Source organism: Syngnathus floridae, chromosome 9, assembly GCF_059516105.1.
Source record: "Syngnathus floridae isolate MCC-2025c chromosome 9, RoL_Sflo_1.0, whole genome shotgun sequence".
NCBI lineage: Eukaryota > Metazoa > Chordata > Actinopteri > Syngnathiformes > Syngnathidae > Syngnathus > Syngnathus floridae.
In genome coordinates this window covers 4797501-4814784 of record NC_142421.1, presented here as the reverse complement: position 1 = coordinate 4814784, position 17284 = coordinate 4797501, and the positions used below count along the sequence as shown (strand labels likewise).

General features: G+C 49.2%; 1 protein-coding gene and 1 long non-coding RNA gene across 4 annotated transcripts; both read left to right on the top strand.

Annotated features, from left to right (window-relative positions):
- The first annotated feature begins 418 nt into the window (after window positions 1–418).
- map3k21 (mitogen-activated protein kinase kinase kinase 21) lies at window positions 419–12692 on the top strand. Of its 3 annotated transcripts, none has more exons than XM_088384673.1 (10): window positions 419–2107; window positions 7204–7384; window positions 7486–7634; window positions 7713–7888; window positions 8220–8460; window positions 8602–8724; window positions 9162–9312; window positions 9377–9471; window positions 9615–10391; window positions 10474–10620. In XM_088384673.1, exons 1-10 carry the CDS (start codon window positions 1318–1320, stop codon window positions 10488–10490), a joined length of 2700 nt encoding a protein of 899 aa, XP_088240799.1. In that variant the 5' UTR covers window positions 419–1317; the 3' UTR covers window positions 10491–10620. The 3 variants fall into 3 exon arrangements, with proteins under 3 accessions (XP_088240799.1, XP_088240798.1, XP_088240797.1); XM_088384672.1 differs by having other exon boundaries at window positions 420–2107; window positions 9618–10391; window positions 10515–12692; XM_088384671.1 differs by having other exon boundaries at window positions 421–2107; window positions 10515–12692.
- LOC148393049 (uncharacterized) lies at window positions 4700–6383 on the top strand. The gene is made up of 2 exons (XR_015860251.1): window positions 4700–4798; window positions 4877–6383. It is a non-coding gene; the product is annotated as an uncharacterized LOC148393049 (long non-coding RNA).
- Window positions 12693–17284: the final 4592 nt, after the last annotated feature.

Here is a 17284-nt window from a genome sequence, read left to right as displayed (position 1 = left end):
TTACCAAAATCCCTGAGCCAAATAAATGCCTTTTAAATGAATATAGTGGCAGCACTAAAATGTCATTTTAGCGTATTTCATTCTGTTTTATTTTGATACTCTTATTCATTTCAATTTAACTAATTAATTAATTTCTTTTTGTATATTCATCTTGGAGAGCAAGTACTTTTTTACATATATTTTACATTGAGGCTACTGCACTAGACCTTAAGATGTAATATGATTGCTCCTGCATTTGATTAATATTTTTTTTATGATAATTCTAAAATGATGCGGTGGGCCGGATCTCAATCATTTCCATAAATTCGGCGCGCTTCACTCACGTTCCGGTTGCCTCAACCCTTCCACCCACCCCCTCCCGCTGTTGTGCTGATCACGTGCCCAAAACATCTTCCAATCAGAGCAGGACAACCAGTATAGCCCCGCCTCCCGGCGTCCCTCTCCCATCCACCAGGACGCCGCCGCATTTCGTCCTCCTAACTCCGAAGAGCGACAAAGTTTTACCGGGGTGTTATTTTGATATCCCCTCCTCTCATAATGTTTTGACCGTTTTAATAGACATTTTCACCGTTACTTTGACACCGAGGATGTTCGATGGGATTGTGAGAGCGCACCCGCTGCCTATCGACGAGAACTTCTCGGGAGTAATGAAGTCGAGAGGAGCAACTTTTGACCAGCAACCGAATCGCTCCTGACCAAGCAATCTATCTATCCGAGCTAAACTGTTAGCCGCGCGCGCGTGTGTGGAATGCCGTGGAATCCGTCGCCAACTGAAAGAGGAGCAAGCCTCCACAACTAGCCACGTAATGGCCTGGACAGCGGCTCCGTGACATTAAACGTCAACTTTGAGGGAGAAACCCGTCGATCGGTGCCTGCATCCTTATTCCCGGGGGCAGGTGCACCTCCTCCCTGCGGCACCTGCGACGAAGCCTCGGCGGTGCTAGCTTTAGCATCGAGCACAAGTGGGACACTTTGTCAATGTTTCTCCCCGTCGACGTTCGAACTATTTAACGCCGGGAATGCACAGTGTTACGCTTAAAAACTCACGCCTACTACACTAGGGGACATTTAGTCGACTTTAGCTGAGCGTTGAGCCAGCCACTTGTAGCCGGGAGTCGACAGAGTGGTGTGGGATAAAGTTACAGTCCCGTGTGGGACGCTCCTCGCCGAGGGACTTTGGTCAGTGTCAAGAGCCCAGGCGGGGAATTCCCCTCCTTTTCAATGCAACAACATGCGGAGCTCAACAAGTCACCCTTTGCTTTTTTAATTTAGCTTCTTAAGCCCTGCACCCTATGGTGCCATTACGGCCACCGAGAAATGGATGTCTCGCAGGCCGCTTTCCCAAACGGTGAAGGGCGGCCGGGCGGCGGCGATGGTGATGGAGGAGGAGGGAGTAGGGCACATGCCTGGACAGACTGTCCCACGCACGATTGGGCTCACTCGGCCCCCCTGTGCCCGACCCGATCGCTGTGGACGGCGGCGTACGACTACGAAGCGAGCGGCGAGGATGAGCTCAGTCTTTGCCGCGGCGACGTGGTGGAGGTCCTGTCCAAGGATGCGGCCATCTCCGGCGATGAGGGCTGGTGGACGGGCAAAATCAACCACCGCGTCGGCATCTTCCCCTCCAACTATGTCACCTACCAGCCGGCTATTTACCGTCTGCCCATCACCAGCGTGCGGGAGCGGGCCCCAGCTTCGCCCGTCCGGATCCCCTTCTCCGAGCTGGTGCTGGAGGAGATCATTGGCGTGGGGGGCTTCGGCAAAGTGTACCGCGGCACGTGGAAGGGCCAAGAGGTGGCCGTTAAGGCGGCCCGGCAGGACCCCGACGAGGACATTATGGCCACGGCTGCCAGCGTCAAGCAGGAGGCCAAGCTGTTTTCCATGCTGCAGCACCCCAACATCATCAAGCTGGAGGGGGTGTGCCTGGATGAGCCCAACTTGTGCCTGGTCATGGAGTACGCCCGAGGGGGCACGCTCAACCGGGCGCTGACCGGCAGGCGAATCCCGCCGCACATCCTTGTCAACTGGGCCGTGCAGATTGCACGCGGGATGCACTACCTGCACGAGGAGGCCGTGGTCATCCACCGAGACCTCAAGTCCAGCAACAGTAAGAACACACCTCAACTCACTTTCACAACCCTCAATCATTTCAAAGCTAATCATAAAAAAATATTTCCCAAAGGCACGTCACGCATTGTAAAAGTCTCATGGTGTTGGGTTAGGGTTAGGGTTAGGTTTGAAAATCCATTGGTGGAAATGGAAATGAAAGAGAAACGCACAAAATTGGTTGGTCGTAAGCTTAAATAAAATATTTTATCTTGAGGTGCAGCAATGAACAACTATTGACGAATCTTCCTTTAAGGCACCCTGAATTCTCAATGAATTATCATTCCCTTAAATTATAATAATCCCATTTGAGTTTTTTCACCTTAATTTTCCATGAAAATGCGATGAAAATTTAAAATTGAGCTTTGGAAAACTCATTTAGTGACATGAGCTGTGGATGCACTTGAAGTTTGTGTGTGTGCACCCTCAAGAGGATGTGAAATAAGGTTAGTTTGCACAGCTGGGATGCCTGCCCCCGGCCCCCCACCCTTATCCCTCAGCACACACACTCAGTCAAGCACACCTTCCCAAAGCACCCGTCCGTCCCCCACCATCTCCACTCCGACTTGAAAATGTTGTTCAAACAGAAGCAGTGATTGGGCAAACGTAAACACACGCGTGTTCGTGCCACATGAGCGGAGCGGTCGGCGCAAGTTCCGAGGGCAACGTGTCAGCTTTTAAGACCAGTTAGCAGCATTTGGTCCTTCTTTATTGAACTTTGACTTTGCTTTCCCACCATCTCAACTTTATCAAAATACACCAAAGACTTGCGTTAATTAGAGGCCAGAAGGAGAGAAAAGCCTTAAGCGGTCACGGTTAATCGAGTGTTTGGCGAATATAAACAAACCCTCCGCCCCGCCCGTCCCGCCCTGCCCCCTTGAGCTGCTAACACACAAGTCAATGTGTTTGTCCTGCCGTCTGCCACTTCACCGCGACCTCCACCAATTCGCAGAGTATTCCATCCAGTCCAAAATGAGCCCGAGTTGTATGTTAAGAAATTTGCGTTGTTTGCCGCCGCGTGGCCTCCATTGAAGGGTTCTCACACAAACGCACCCCTGCGGTGTGTCGGCCGCTTTTCCCAGGGGGAAAAAAAAGCGGGAATAATTTGACTCGGACCACGCCGTATTTTCAGCGTGGACGAGATGGACGGAAAGGCCCGCCTCCATCCATCCGTCCTTCCGTCCGTCCACTCGCTCAGCTGGTCATTTGATCGACTCCCGGTGTCTCGGTGTGCACGCTAGACAAACATGTGGCTATTTGATCAATGATTAGCCTGTAAAGTAATATGTTGAAAGTCAGCAAGATTTGCCCAATCTCCTTTTGTGTTTTTGCAGCTAATCTGTAAAATCCCGGCCGGCGGGGAGGAATGTTGCTAATGAGGGATAAAAGCTTAACATACGTTTGCACAATGGACTGGTCAAGCAGCGGTTGCTAGGCTACTGCGGCCCAAAGAATGGCGAGGACTCGGAGGGTCCCAAAGCCCTGGTTTTGTTTTGTTCCGTTCATATTTAATCTCCCAGAGAGCAGCGCTACTCTTTTATTGCCACAAACTCGAGGGGGTTCGCCTCCTTACTGGCTTATTTTTCTCCTGCCCTCCCTCGCCATTCCTCCTTTCCCCCTCCCCATCAGGCCTTCATTATTTCCCTGCGTCAGGCTACTTTTTGGCCAAGGCTCTGTTTAAAACACTCGCTGACATATCAACAATTCACAACCTTCAAAGTGAGTTTAGTTTTCTGGCCATGATTGTCACAAAGGGGGCATTGAATTTTTTTTTTTTATGTGGGGCCGCCAGAGTGTATTGCGCCCCAAAAAAAGCAACGACAAGCAGAAATCCCAAATTGTGCAGCTGTTGCTACCTTCCTCATGCTTGCCCACTCATCAGCAAGGAGTGCTGGTATTTGCGTCGCGCCAGATAACGAACCACAAAGCGAAGACTGAAACTTGGCCCACAGCCATCACGTGTTTTAACTCGGGCCGCTCATTCGCATCTTGATTCCGGCCGTTAACGTTTTGCCCTCAGATGTGTAAAACCTTTTTTTTTTTCCCCGTTTTTTTTTTTTTTTTTTTACAAGATGCTAACCGAGATAAACTGATGTAATATGAGTTTGAAAACAACAGGTGGATTATGACATTGCTATTAACATACTCAACATTTTTCACAGTCAAGCCGCTCGCTCAAATCTGATTGGTTGGATTGATGTCACACTTTCCATGGTGCGAGATGCATAGTATGAGGAAGCAAAACGAGGTCAGGGAGAGGCTTGCAGTTGTATGTTTTTTTTTTTTTTTAAGGTCGAAGGAACGCAAGACCACATTCTTCCATATGTGTGCATTTTAGCTTAATGCTAAATCACATTGCAAAATAACAGATGGGCTACGAACTACCTGTGTACGTGCACGGTGTCCGAGTGGAGAAAGTATAGGAAAGGGGCTGCTAGGTGTTGAAGGCCAATTTTTCCCACAACTCCCCCGGTGACACAGCTACTGTGTGTCTTTTCTGTGACAAGAGAATGGGGTGAGGGGGGGGGGGGGGGGGGGGGGGGGGGTGAGGAGGAGTGGAGATGCTTTCACTCCGTCTTTTACGACCTCTCCCTGACTGCACCTATTGTTGCCATGCGGGGTGAAAAGGAAAAAGGCCCGCAGCCCAACAAGCAGTCGCTCGCTACTTCTGCAACGCACCCAAATCCAAAAGGTACCAGCCTCGTACCTCTTCGCTTTGCGTAGCTATAATTAGCACGCTTACGGGTTGATTGGCGTTTTTATGTCGCAGGCACGTCGGGAGGGGTGGAGGACAGACAAAAAGCGCAAGCGAGCGTGCCGGATGGATTTCGGGCGGCCACTCGCCCTGATCCTTTTCCCAGCGGCTGGAATGCCCGGTCGGGGAATGTCGGGGAGCCTTATTTTCCGCTTACGACAGGAAGAGCCGTGCACTCGAGCTGAAGTGTGTTGGCACAGTTAGCAAAATAGCGCCAGGTCAAGTTAGCTGGTAGTTTTGACAAGGCCCGCGTTACATCAGTGCTCAGCTATGCCGCTAAAAACACAAGATGCCTTCGCCGCTCGCGTCAGGGCGTGGCCGGCTGTCAGTGATGAAGAAACAGAAGATTTGTTTTGCTTTCTCTCTACTGATGATAACATCACAACTTTTTTTCTTCTTCAAACCTGCCAGATTTTACCTTGGGCGGGCGGAGCAATGGGAAGAAGCGTGGGAGCAACTTTGCAGACCTTTTTCTTCTGATCTTTGCAACGAGCCCATCACGAAAGATCTGCTTGAAGATCCTTGATGGAAGGGGAATTATATGGGGGGGTCAGAGGGTGGGGTCCGCCTCTGGGCCATGTCCATCTCCAATTGCGTTCACTGTTGTCTGCTTCCAAACATTTTTTTTTTTTCCCAGAGTGAGAAAGTTCTACCGCAGCTTCAACTCATCTCACGTTCTTAGTTAAAATATTTTAACAAGTTTACAGACATTTGTCATTTGTCACCGTGGAAGTTTTAGCGATTAAATAAAACGTTTTTCAATGCATATAACGTCGCTTAGGCAACTGCTCGTTGGCCCATCTGAACTTTGCTCTGTTTTGTTGCCTTCTTCTTAAAATGTTTTATGGCGGCTGGCAAATTGACTACAGTAGAGAGCTAGGTCCTATTTGCTTTTCCCTCGCTACATTTACATCCGGTTGCTTGGATACCAAAAAAATCATGGTTGACACAACAACGCAGAGGTGCAAGGAAAAACACTTTTTGGGTGACGGGAGAACATAAATAGCCAGCGGGGACACTTTCTTTTTTTTCTCTATGGAATTCTTTCAAACTTACTTTGACATAAGAATCTCAAAGTGGAGCATAACGTCAGCATGAAAATATGTCCGCTGACACCGAAGCCATGTGACAGGCCACCGTGATGCAATCAAGGAAGTATCTCGCCGTCGTATCGGCCCCTCTCCCAACTTGTGTAACCGAGCCATCATAAGTCATTTGGACCTAAAGAACCTGTCGGATGCATGGGAACTTGAAAACGGAAAGTCGTTCTATAGCGAGGCTCCAGTGAAACCTGTTTGTAATGAAATTCCCATTGTTTGAGCTGGAGGTAGAGGATCACCGGCCCGTCGTGCCCCGGGCAGGTCATGGTACCAATACGCTGGCTTTTCCCAACAGGAGCGGCACCAAAACATTTCAATCTGTTTGCCCAGTGTGTTCATTTAACGATCGCTCAAAAAACCATTTGCGCTCACAATTGCACCATTGCACCGTTTAATGGCCCTCGGAAGCAATAAAATTCCATTTACACACTCGTGTGGTACAAGACCCGACCTGGCGGACGTGCCGCCGTGTCTGGTTGGAACAAGCTGATTCTTTCTTTTTTTTGGAAGGTGTGCGTGGGCATGTTATCTTGCGTTGACCGACCTTGGACTTCCTCCTCCACAGGCTACCATTGATACACACACAGGCGTTTGCTTATGATGTCCTTGTTGTTTTATTATACAAAACGACTTTTAATTAATTTTCCCATGGGAATATTGTCTTGCTGTCAGAGGGACTGAAGTGTTACTTTCAGCCATCTTTTGTCACTTGGCTATAATTTAGTACTGTGAAGCTGTTGAGCGCTTCGCTTTGAAGAATCTGAAAATGTTTACATGTTAAAACTTGTCACCTCTCCTGTTTGGTGACCTTCAGACGACATTCAACGTTGCTTGGTTTCAGTTTATAGCGACGCATCTATCATAAAAACGACAAGGCTTAATAAGTTTTGACGCCTACTTATGGTTCACTTTTTTTTTTTCATTGGCGTGGGTTGTAGTCGGTCCTTCTCACGCAAGACCAGGTGTCGAGTTCCAGGCGGGTTTTCAGGGTTCCCTCTGACTTTAATGTGTTTTAACAGTTTTTGGGCCCGGGGACAGGCGCATTGTGGCGCTGTCAGCTCTCAAACAAATGAGCCGCACAACGCTCTTGGCCACGTTGAATATCAACTATCATTTCCTTGGCTACTCCGTCATGGCTTTTTACTCTCGTTCACTTTGCAGCACGCTTTAATGTGGAGAGATTTTCTTTGTTTGTTTTGTAATAATAATAATAACGAATAATCTTTGTCTCCCCGCCTTCAGTTCTGTTACTTGAAACGATCGAGAACGACGACATCGGCAGGAAGACGTTGAAGATCACAGACTTTGGCCTGGCCCGGGAGTGGCACAAGACCACCAAGATGTCGGCAGCGGGCACCTACTCCTGGATGGCCCCTGAGGTCATCAGGATGTCCCTTTTTTCCAAAGGCAGTGACGTTTGGAGGTGAGCCATTTTTTTGCTGTGATGTTCCCAAACACCAGTTTAAGATTTCAGCTCATCATTGTGTTCATTGCTTCTTCCAAATGTTCTTTCTATGTCCCCAGCTACGGCATCTTGCTGTGGGAGTTGCTAACAGGGGAGGTGCCTTATAGAGGAATCGACGGCCTGGCTGTTGCTTACGGTGTGGCCGTCAATAAATTAACCTTACCCATCCCCTCCACCTGCCCCGAACCCTTCGCCAGGCTCATGGAAGGTAATTGACCCCCCCCCCCAAAAAAAGGCAATCTTCAGCCACAACATGAGCTACATCTGCCCATGTATAATCTTGCAGAGTGTTGGGACCAGAACCCACACGTGCGCCCCTCCTTCTCCTGCATCCTGGAGCAGCTGTCGGCCATCGAGGAGGCGGTGATGGCCACCATGCCGCAGGACTCCTTCCACATCATGCAGGACGACTGGCGCGTGGAGATCCAGGAGATGTTTGACGAGCTCAGGACCAAAGAGAAGGTACGGCGGAGAAGCTCACAGAAATGCTAGCGGAGGTTTGACACAACCTACGATCAGATCATATACTTGTCGGGCAGCGTGTTTTTCAAATGTTATGTAATTACACACAGTCAACTCGGAGACCTGACACATTCCAGCTCGGTGCGATCATTAAGCGAATTAGCGGCGACATTTTCCCGTAAGCGTCCTCAAGTAATCTGGGCTGCAGTTGCCACTAAGCTGCTTTCCACCAGTCATCCGCTTACGATGATGATCGTCACGGAGCGAATCGGAGAGAAATGGAAGAGAGCGTCAACAAAGATATGAAAGCATAAATGAAGTGGACTTCCAGGAGCTGCGTTCGCGTGAAGAGGAGCTGACGCGGGCCGCCCTGCAGCAGAAGTCCCAAGAGGAGCATCTGAAGCGGCGCGAGCAGGAGCTGGCCGAGCGCGAGATCAACGTTCTGGAGCGGGAGCTCAACATCCTCATCTTCCAGCTCAACAAGGACAAGCCCAACGTCAAGAAGCGCAAGGGCAAGTTCAAGCGCTCCCGCCTCAAGCTCAAGGATGGCAACCGCATCAGCTTGCCTTCAGGTTGGTCCACGTACTTGAGTTTCAGTGGTTAACCACATTGGTCGGCATCTTTGAAGGTATTTGGCACATGTTAAGGATTGTTTAACCCAGCTTTGCCGCACTCTCGACATTGTAACGAGCGCCTGACTCTCCTCCGCGCAGACTTCCAGCACAAGATCACAGTGCAGGCGTCGCCCTCCATGGACAAGAGGCGGAGCCTGCACAGCACCAGCTCCTCTCCTCCCAGCAGTCCCACACTCATCCCCCGCCTACGAGCTATTCAGCGTGAGTTTTTCTTTTCTCTCTCTCTCTCTCTCTCCACCCCCGCAAACAACCGCGATTTCCCAGCCGGGTTGGACCCGGAGCAAGCGCCCAACCCGCACGTAGCGCACGGCTGCCCGTCGGAGGGGAAAAGCAAGAGGGGAACATTGGCGGTGACAAGGCGCATGTGAACAAAAGCGGGCCGGCCCAGTTGTTTGAACAGTTTGCTAATATTGTTAGTCACGCACCAACAGTCATGTAACAACTGGAACAAATTCCGCTTGACCGCTCGCCATCAGATTAGACTCTGGCGGATGCCGCCTGACCGACATGGATCGCCGTTGAGCACCGGTGTGTTCACATTGACGTCCAGATTGAAGGCGTTTAAAAGCAAGACGATGGATACAATCTTGCTCTCCTCAGTGATTTTGAGAGTTGAATTTGGCACCTTCTGCACACAGTCACGCAGGACGAGAGCAACCGCACGTGGGGTCGCAGCGCCCCCTCAAGGCCGGAGGAGTTTGACGACGTCAGGAGAGGCATCAAGAAGAAGGGGAGAACTTGGGGCCCCAACTCAGTGCAGAGCAAGGAGAGACCTGCTGTCACAGAGAGGTGCGCTCTTATTTGTTTTTTTTTCGGGGGGAGTCTTCCTTACAGTTGTGTGTATTGTCCTCAGAGTACGTCCCCTCTCAGATGGCAGCAATCCTTGGTCCACCAGTCTGATGAAGTCGCAGAAGTCTGTCCCCCTCGCAGCCCTCTTTGCCGAACAAGGTGCGCTCACTGTTAAATTAGCTTATTATCCATTTTTGGAATCTTTTAAATTTAATCAAGACATTAACCGTGAATCAAAATCACATCATTGGATGATGCATTGGTCTGGTCTCCAGCTGAAATGTATTATTGCTAACCTCCAGCAGGGAGCAGTAAAGACGAGGCCTTTCCTCAGGAGTGTCCCGACAGCAGCTCCAAACCAAAGCAGCTCAAGTTCCCCAACCAGGTGTACCTGGATCTACCTCTGTGGCGGGACGAACCGCAGCCTCCCTGCGCCTGCGGGGAGGGCGGGCCCGGGCCGGCAGCTCAGGGCGGCCCGGCCGACGGTCCCGAGGACCCCTACACCACCACGTCCACGTCCTCCGCCTCCACCACCCCGCAGCTCACGCCCACCAACAGCCTGAAGAGGGTGACGGCCCGCCGCAAGACGGATTCCGTGCTGTACGGCTGCGGCTCGCTGCTGGCCTCCGTCGTGCTGGGCTACGACATCCGCGAGGCGCTCAAGAACGCTCAAGATGACGGTGAGCCGCCGCGGGAGGAGAAGAAGAAAAAGGAGGGCCTGTTTCAGAGGGCCACCCGCTTCCGCCGCAGCACCTCCCCGCCGAGCGGCGGCCGCCCCCGTAAGGACGAGGGTTCGCCGGGCCACGCCCCCAACCCCCACGCCAACCTGGTCTCCATGTCGGCCATCGTGGAGTGTCAGTCCACCAAGTGTCTGCTACAGTCGGAGGCCGAGGTGTCACGCTGCGGCCCCGCCAAGGTGGACCTTGTACCTGTCACTCATCACGTTGAGACGCTTCGGCCTACCTTGCCATCGCCCGCTGAAAAAAAGCAGACGCCAAAAACCCAAAGTCAACAGTCGGAGGTTATGAACCATAACACGGGGACACGCCTCCGCAGAAAAAAGTACAACAATCATGATGGTGAGTTAAACGCCCACGTGGCACAAAATGGAGCTGTGGGAAAAGTCAACTCCAATTATTATTTTTTTTCTTTTGCCTTCAGCGGTAGCAACACCGTAAACGAGTTCTTCTGTCTGTGTGCAGCTAACGGGATCCCCAGCCTGCCGCCCCCCGCCGCCCCCAAGAAGACCAGGAACACGCGGCCCGTCTCCTTCTGGGCCAAGCCGCATACTCGAGGCCTGGTGGCCCGCCTGGGCAAGAGCTACTCACTGGGCCACTACTCTGGCGAGAAGGCGGCGCAGGCCTGCTCGCTGCTGGACATGGACGCCGAGGGCCAGAATCGCGACTGCACCGTGCCGCTGTGCCGCATCCAGAGCTCGCCGGCCAGGCCCAGCGTCTACGAGCTGGAGAACGACTTCCTTTCCTAGCGTTCACGCACGGGGTCCTACAGATTCTGTTCACACTGCCTTTAGTTTCACATCATGTTAGTCCAGAACAGGGGTGTCAAACTTGTCGTCAACACGGGCCAATAATAGCAACCAAAATGGTTTTACTATCATGCTTGAAAAAATAATCATGGCATTTGATCATGAATCAGTTTTTCTATGAGAACTTTTTGTTGGAGGAAAAATGGACTGGACCCGTTTGACACCCGTGCTCTCAAACGTAGTGCTTTAGACAGGATTCTTTTCCACACCTTGTCGTCGGTGCAGCTTAACGTTGACCGCGCTGCAGCGCTCACAAGACATTCTGGTATTTATATATCTATTTTTTATCCGTAATTTAATAGCAGAACAAACCGGACTGTACATGCACATGTACAATGATGAGGTCATCTCTTGATTTCGGGGTAGTATGTAAATATTCCTTTGCATCTCGCTGCTCGCTCAGTGGCGCTTCCAGATGCAAACGACAGCCTTCCCTTGCTGTTCTCTGCATCCGAAGCGCCACCTGCAGGCGCTTGAAGGAAGCGCAGGTTGAAAAGCATTTCAATGAAGGAGTGAATCCCAAGGAAAATAAATGTCAGTTTGTCAAAAGTGACGACTTTTCCGACGTGGTCCCGATGATTTTGTGTTGTCACAGTGTCATGTGACCTGCGCTCCCCATGCAAGCCAACCTCTATTTTGTTTTGAAACCCTCAAAAGAGCTCAACATGAGGCTTTTCGTGGAATCTTTGATAGCAGCCACTAGAATGGCTTCCTCAGGATCAACTAAAGGGCTCCATTTTGTATTTTCTAGTTCACCGCACGTACCGCGAGGACGGACTATGCAGACTCGAGGAGCGCTTGCTTCTCACCGTTTGAGGCGGCTGCTCTCATTTTGAGAAAATGATCTCATGTGTTTTCTATGATGTCCTCGAATGGATGTGTGTAAATACGACTGATGTTTTCAAATCACTTTGATGAATTTGACAATGTGAATTCTCCTTAATCCAACTCTAATGAAAATCGACCCAGATTTAAAATAATTTCCTCAAAAAGAGGTGCTCCCTCCCTCTCATATTTGTGCTGCCATTTTGGATCCAGTTATCAAGGGAAACAAAACGCCCTCCTGACATTTGAACTTTATTGCTAATTGAAACAGCAGCACCTACCATGAGCCAATTAGTCGGTGGGTGTCGCTTCAGACAAAGCCCTGGAAAATGGGAAGCAACTATTTTCATTCAGTCACTGTTTATTGTTAACCAAAACAGTAGCACCTACTGTGCCCAAATTAGTTGTTGCGTGCCACTTGAGAAAACTCCCTCAAATAAATTTCAAATGGGAATAGAAAGAAACCTGTAACGCACGTTTGGACGCCATTGCAACTCTTGCTAACCAAAACACTAGAACCTAAAATTAAACTCAACATAGTTGGTGGGCACTAACGCCTCCCTCAAGTAAATCCGATCAACATCAACACCGTGTGTGTGTGTTGAACCCGCGAGCCAGCCGATGTGAAGTGAGCAAACATTCCGTTGTCAATGTTTTTTTGTTTTTTTTTTTGTATTTCCTCGGTCGGAGCTTCTGCCAAGTGGACCAAAATGAAAGAAAAAAAAATGAGACGTCGCTTGAGGACATTGTGGTGTGTTTGTGATGGACCAAAATGCCAGCGGCTGCTTGTGTTTGTTAGATGTGTACTTGTGTGCTTGAGAAAGACTCCGAGTGACGTTGGGCTTTTGCGCTTCCGATCGGATGAGACTACGCAAAGTACTACACTCTGTCCACTGTGCCTTTCAGTGACTTTTTTTATTCTTATCATTATTATTATTATTACAGTATTTCATTGCCAGATTGATCAAGAGTATCAACATTTTTCAATAAAGTTGAAATTAAGACTTGACGTCTGCTTCCTGGTTCTTTGCTTCAAATCACAATGTTAAACCTTAACCACAGGCTTCCCTGTGATTTAAAACAGCAAATAACCATGTATAGTAAGGATTTAAAAAAAAAAAAAAAGAATTTGTCATAAACCAGTCGGCTATTTCGACGTGGAAACTTAAGGCCGTCCGTACGTAGTGATGTGCATTCCAGTTAGGGTTAGGGTTTAGGGTTAGGGTGAACTGAGGGTTAGGGTTAGGGTGAACTTAGGGTTAGGGTTTAGGGTTAGGGGTTAGGGTGAACAGAGGGTTAGGGTTTAGAACTGAACTTTAGAATCGGTTACCTCAAAAGAACTTAGGGCTATCCGAGCAAGAGCGCGTGTCATAAACCAGTCGGCTATTTCGATGTGGAAACTCAAGGCCGTCCGGACTCTTTTGTACTAGTGATGTGCATTCCAGTTAGGGTTAGGGTTTAGGGTTTAGGGTTAGGGTTAGGGGTTAGGGTGACTGATCTGTGACGTCATTCGGACACTCTATTAGGTACACCGCCATTTTCAGGTGTACCTAATAACAGGCCACTTCATTAGGGAAAAACTATGTTCAAAGCTTAAATGAAAGTGAAAAGTGCCACACCCGCCCTCACCCCCACCTCCTGATTGGCTGTTTGATCTGTGACGTCATTCGGACACTCCATTAGGTACACCGCCATTTTCAGGTGTACCTAATGCCAGGCCACTTCATTAGGGAAAAATCATGGTGAAAGCTTAAATGAAAGTTAGGGTTTAGGGTTAGGGGTTAGGGTTAGGGTGAACTTAGGGTTAGGGTTAGGGTTTAGAACTGAACTTTAAGGGCTATCCGAGCAAGAGCGCGTGTCATAAACCAGTCGGCTATTTCGACGTGGAAACTCAAGGCCGCCCGTACTCTTTTGTACTAGTGATGTGCATTCCAGTTAGGGTTAGGGTTTAGGGTTTAGGGTTAGGGTTTAGGGTTAGGGTGAACTGAGGGTTAGGGTTAGGGTGAACTGAGGGTTAGGGTTTAGGGTTAGGGTTTAGGGTTAGGGTGAACTGAGGGTTAGGGTTAGGGTGAACTGAGGGTTAGGGTTTAGGGTTAGGGTTTAGGGTTAGGGGTTAGGGTTAGGGCTAACTGAGGGTTAGGGTTAGGGTTTAGAACTGAACTTTAGAATCGGTCCACTCAAAAGAACTTAGGGCTATCCGAGCAAGAGCGCGTCATAAACCAGTCGGCTATTTCGACGTGGAAACTCAAGGCCGTCCGTACTCTTTTGTACTAGTGATGTGCATTCCAGTTAGGGTTAGGGTTTAGGGTTAGGTGTTAGAGTTAGGGTGAACTGAGGGTTAGGGTTAGGGTTTAGGGTTAGGGTTAGGGTGAAGTGAGGGTTAGGGTTAGGGTTTAGGGTTAGGTGTTAGAGTTAGCGTGAACTGAGGGTTAGGGTTAGGGTTTAGGGTTAGGGTTTAGGGTTAGGTGTTAGAGTCGGCTATTTCGACGTGGAAACTCAAGACCGTCCGTACTCTTTTGTACTAGTGATGTGCATTCCAGTTAGGGTTAGGGTTAGGGTTTAGGGTTAGGTGTTAGAGCTACGGTGAACTGAGGGTTAGGGTTAGGGTTTAGGGTTAGGGTGAACTGAGGCTTAGGGTTAGGGTTAGGGTTTAGGGTTAGGTGTTAGAGTTAGCGTGAACTGAGGGTTAGGGTTAGGGTTTAGGGTTAGGGTTTAGGGTTAGGTGTTAGAGTCGGCTATTTCGACGTGGAAACTCAAGGCCGTCCGTACTCTTTTGTACTAGTGATGTGCATTCCAGTTAGGGTTAGGGTTAGGGTTTAGGGTTAGGTGTTAGAGTTAGGGTGAACTGAGGGTTAGGGTTTAGGGTTAGGGTGAACTGAGGGTTAGGGTTAGGGTTTAGGGTTAGGTGTTAGAGTTAGCGTGAACTGAGGGTTAGGGTTAGGGTTTAGGGTTAGGGTTTAGGGTTAGGTGTTAGAGTCGGCTATTTTGACATGGAAACTCAAGGCCGTCCGTACTCTTTTGTAATAGTGATGTGCATTCCAGTTAGGGTTAGGGTTTAGGGTTAGGTGTTAGAGTTAGCGTGAACGGAGGGTTAGGGTTTAGGGTTAGGGTTTAGGGTTAGGTGTTAGAGTCGGCTATTTCGACGTGGAAACTCAAGGCCGTCCGTACTCTTTTGTACTAGTGATGTGCATTCCAGTTAGGGTTAGGGTTAGGGTTTCGGGTTAGGTGTTAGAGCTAGGGTGAACTGAGGGTTAGGGTTAGGGTTTAGGGTTTAGAGTTAGGGTGAACTGAGGGTTAGGGTTAGGGTTTAGGGTTAGGTGTTAGAGTTAGCGTGAACTGAGGGTTAGGGTTAGGGTTTAGGGTTAGGGTTTAGGGTTAGGTGTTAGAGTCGGCTATTTCGACGTGGAAACTCAAGGCCGTCCGTACTCTTTTGTACTAGTGATGTGCATTCCAGTTAGGGTTAGGGTTAGGGTTTAGGGTTAGGTGTTAGAGCTAGGGTGAACTGAGGGTTAGGGTTAGGGTTTAGGGTTAGGGTGAACTGAGGGTTAGGGTTAGGGTTTAGGGTTAGGTGTTAGAGTTAGCGTGAACTGAGGGTTAGGGTTTAGGGTTAGGGTTTAGGGTTAGGTGTTAGAGTTGGCTATTTCGACGTGGAAACTCAAGGCCGTCAGTACTCTTTTGTACTAGTGATGTGCATTCCAGTTAGGGTTAGGGTTAGGGTTTAGGGTTAGGTGTTAGAGCTAGGGTGAACTGAGGGTTAGGGTTAGGGTTTAGGGTTAGGGTTAGGGTGAACTGAGGCTTAGGGTTAGGGTTAGGGTTAGGGTTTAGGGTTAGGTGTTAGAGTTAGTGTGAACTGAGGGTTAGGGTTAGGGTTTAGGGTTAGGGTTTAGGGTTAGGTGTTAGAGTCGGCTATTTCGACGTGGAAACTCAAGGCCGTCCGTACTCTTTTGTACTAGTGATGTGCATTCCAGTTAGGGTTAGGGTTAGGGTTTAGGGTTAGGTGTTAGAGCTAGGGTGAACTGAGGGTTAGGGTTTAGGGTTTAGAGTTAGGGTGAACTGAGGGTTAGGGTTAGGGTTTAGGGTTAGGTGTTAGAGTTAGCGTAAACTGAGGGTTAGGGTTAGGGTTTAGGGTTAGGGTTTAGGGTTAGGTGTTAGAGTCGGCTATTTCGACGTGGAAACTCAAGGCCGTCCGTACTCTTTTGTACTAGTGATGTGCATTCCAGTTAGGGTTAGGGTTAGGGTTTAGGGTTAGGTGTTAGAGCTAGGGTGAACTGAGGGTTAGGGTTAGGGTTTAGGGTTTAGAGTTAGGGTGAACTGAGGGTTAGGGTTAGGGTTTAGGGTTAGGTGTTAGAGTTAGCGTGAACTGAGGGTTAGGGTTAGGGTTTAGGGTTAGGGTTTAGGGTTAGGTGTTAGAGTCGGCTATTTCGACGTGGAAACTCAAGGCCGTCCGTACTCTTTTGTACTAGTGATGTGCATTCCAGTTAGGGTTAGGGTTAGGGTTTAGGGTTAGGTGTTAGAGCTAGGGTGAACTGAGGGTTAGGGTTAGGGTTTAGGGTTTAGAGTTAGGGTGAACTGAGGGTTAGGGTTAGGGTTTAGGGTTAGGTGTTAGAGTTAGCGTGAACTGAGGGTTAGGGTTAGGGTTTAGGGTTAGGGTTTAGGGTTAGGTGTTAGAGTCGGCTATTTCGACGTGGAAACTCAAGGCCGTCCGTACTCTTTTGTACTAGTGATGTGCATTCCAGTTAGGGTTAGGGTTAGGGTTTAGGGTTAGGTGTTAGAGCTAGGGTGAACTGAGGGTTAGGGTTAGGGTTTAGGGTTAGGGTGAACTGAGGGTTAGGGTTAGGGTTTAGGGTTAGGTGTTAGAGTTAGCGTGAACTGAGGGTTAGGGTTTAGGGTTAGGGTTTAGGGTTAGGTGTTAGAGTTGGCTATTTCGACGTGGAAACTCAAGGCCGTCAGTACTCTTTTGTACTAGTGATGTGCATTCCAGTTAGGGTTAGGGTTAGGGTTTAGGGTTAGGTGTTAGAGCTAGGGTGAACTGAGGGTTAGGGTTAGGGTTTAGGGTTAGGGTTAGGGTGAACTGAGGCTTAGGGTTAGGGTTAGGGTTAGGGTTTAGGGTTAGGTGTTAGAGTTAGTGTGAACTGAGGGTTAGGGTTAGGGTTTAGGGTTAGGGTTTAGGGTTAGGTGTTAGAGTCGGCTATTTCGACGTGGAAACTCAAGGCCGTCCGTACTCTTTTGTACTAGTGATGTGCATTCCAGTTAGGGTTAGGGTTAGGGTTTAGGGTTAGGTGTTAGAGCTAGGGTGAACTGAGGGTTAGGGTTTAGGGTTTAGAGTTAGGGTGAACTGAGGGTTAGGGTTAGGGTTTAGGGTTAGGTGTTAGAGTTAGCGTAAACTGAGGGTTAGGGTTAGGGTTTAGGGTTAGGGTTTAGGGTTAGGTGTTAGAGTCGGCTATTTCGACGTGGAATGCACATCACTAGTACAAAAGAGTACGGACGGCCTTGAGTTTCCACGTCGAAATAGCCGACTCTAACACCAAACCCTAAACCCTAACCCTAAACCCTAACCCTAACCCTCAGTTCACGCTAACTCTAACACCTAACCCTAAACCC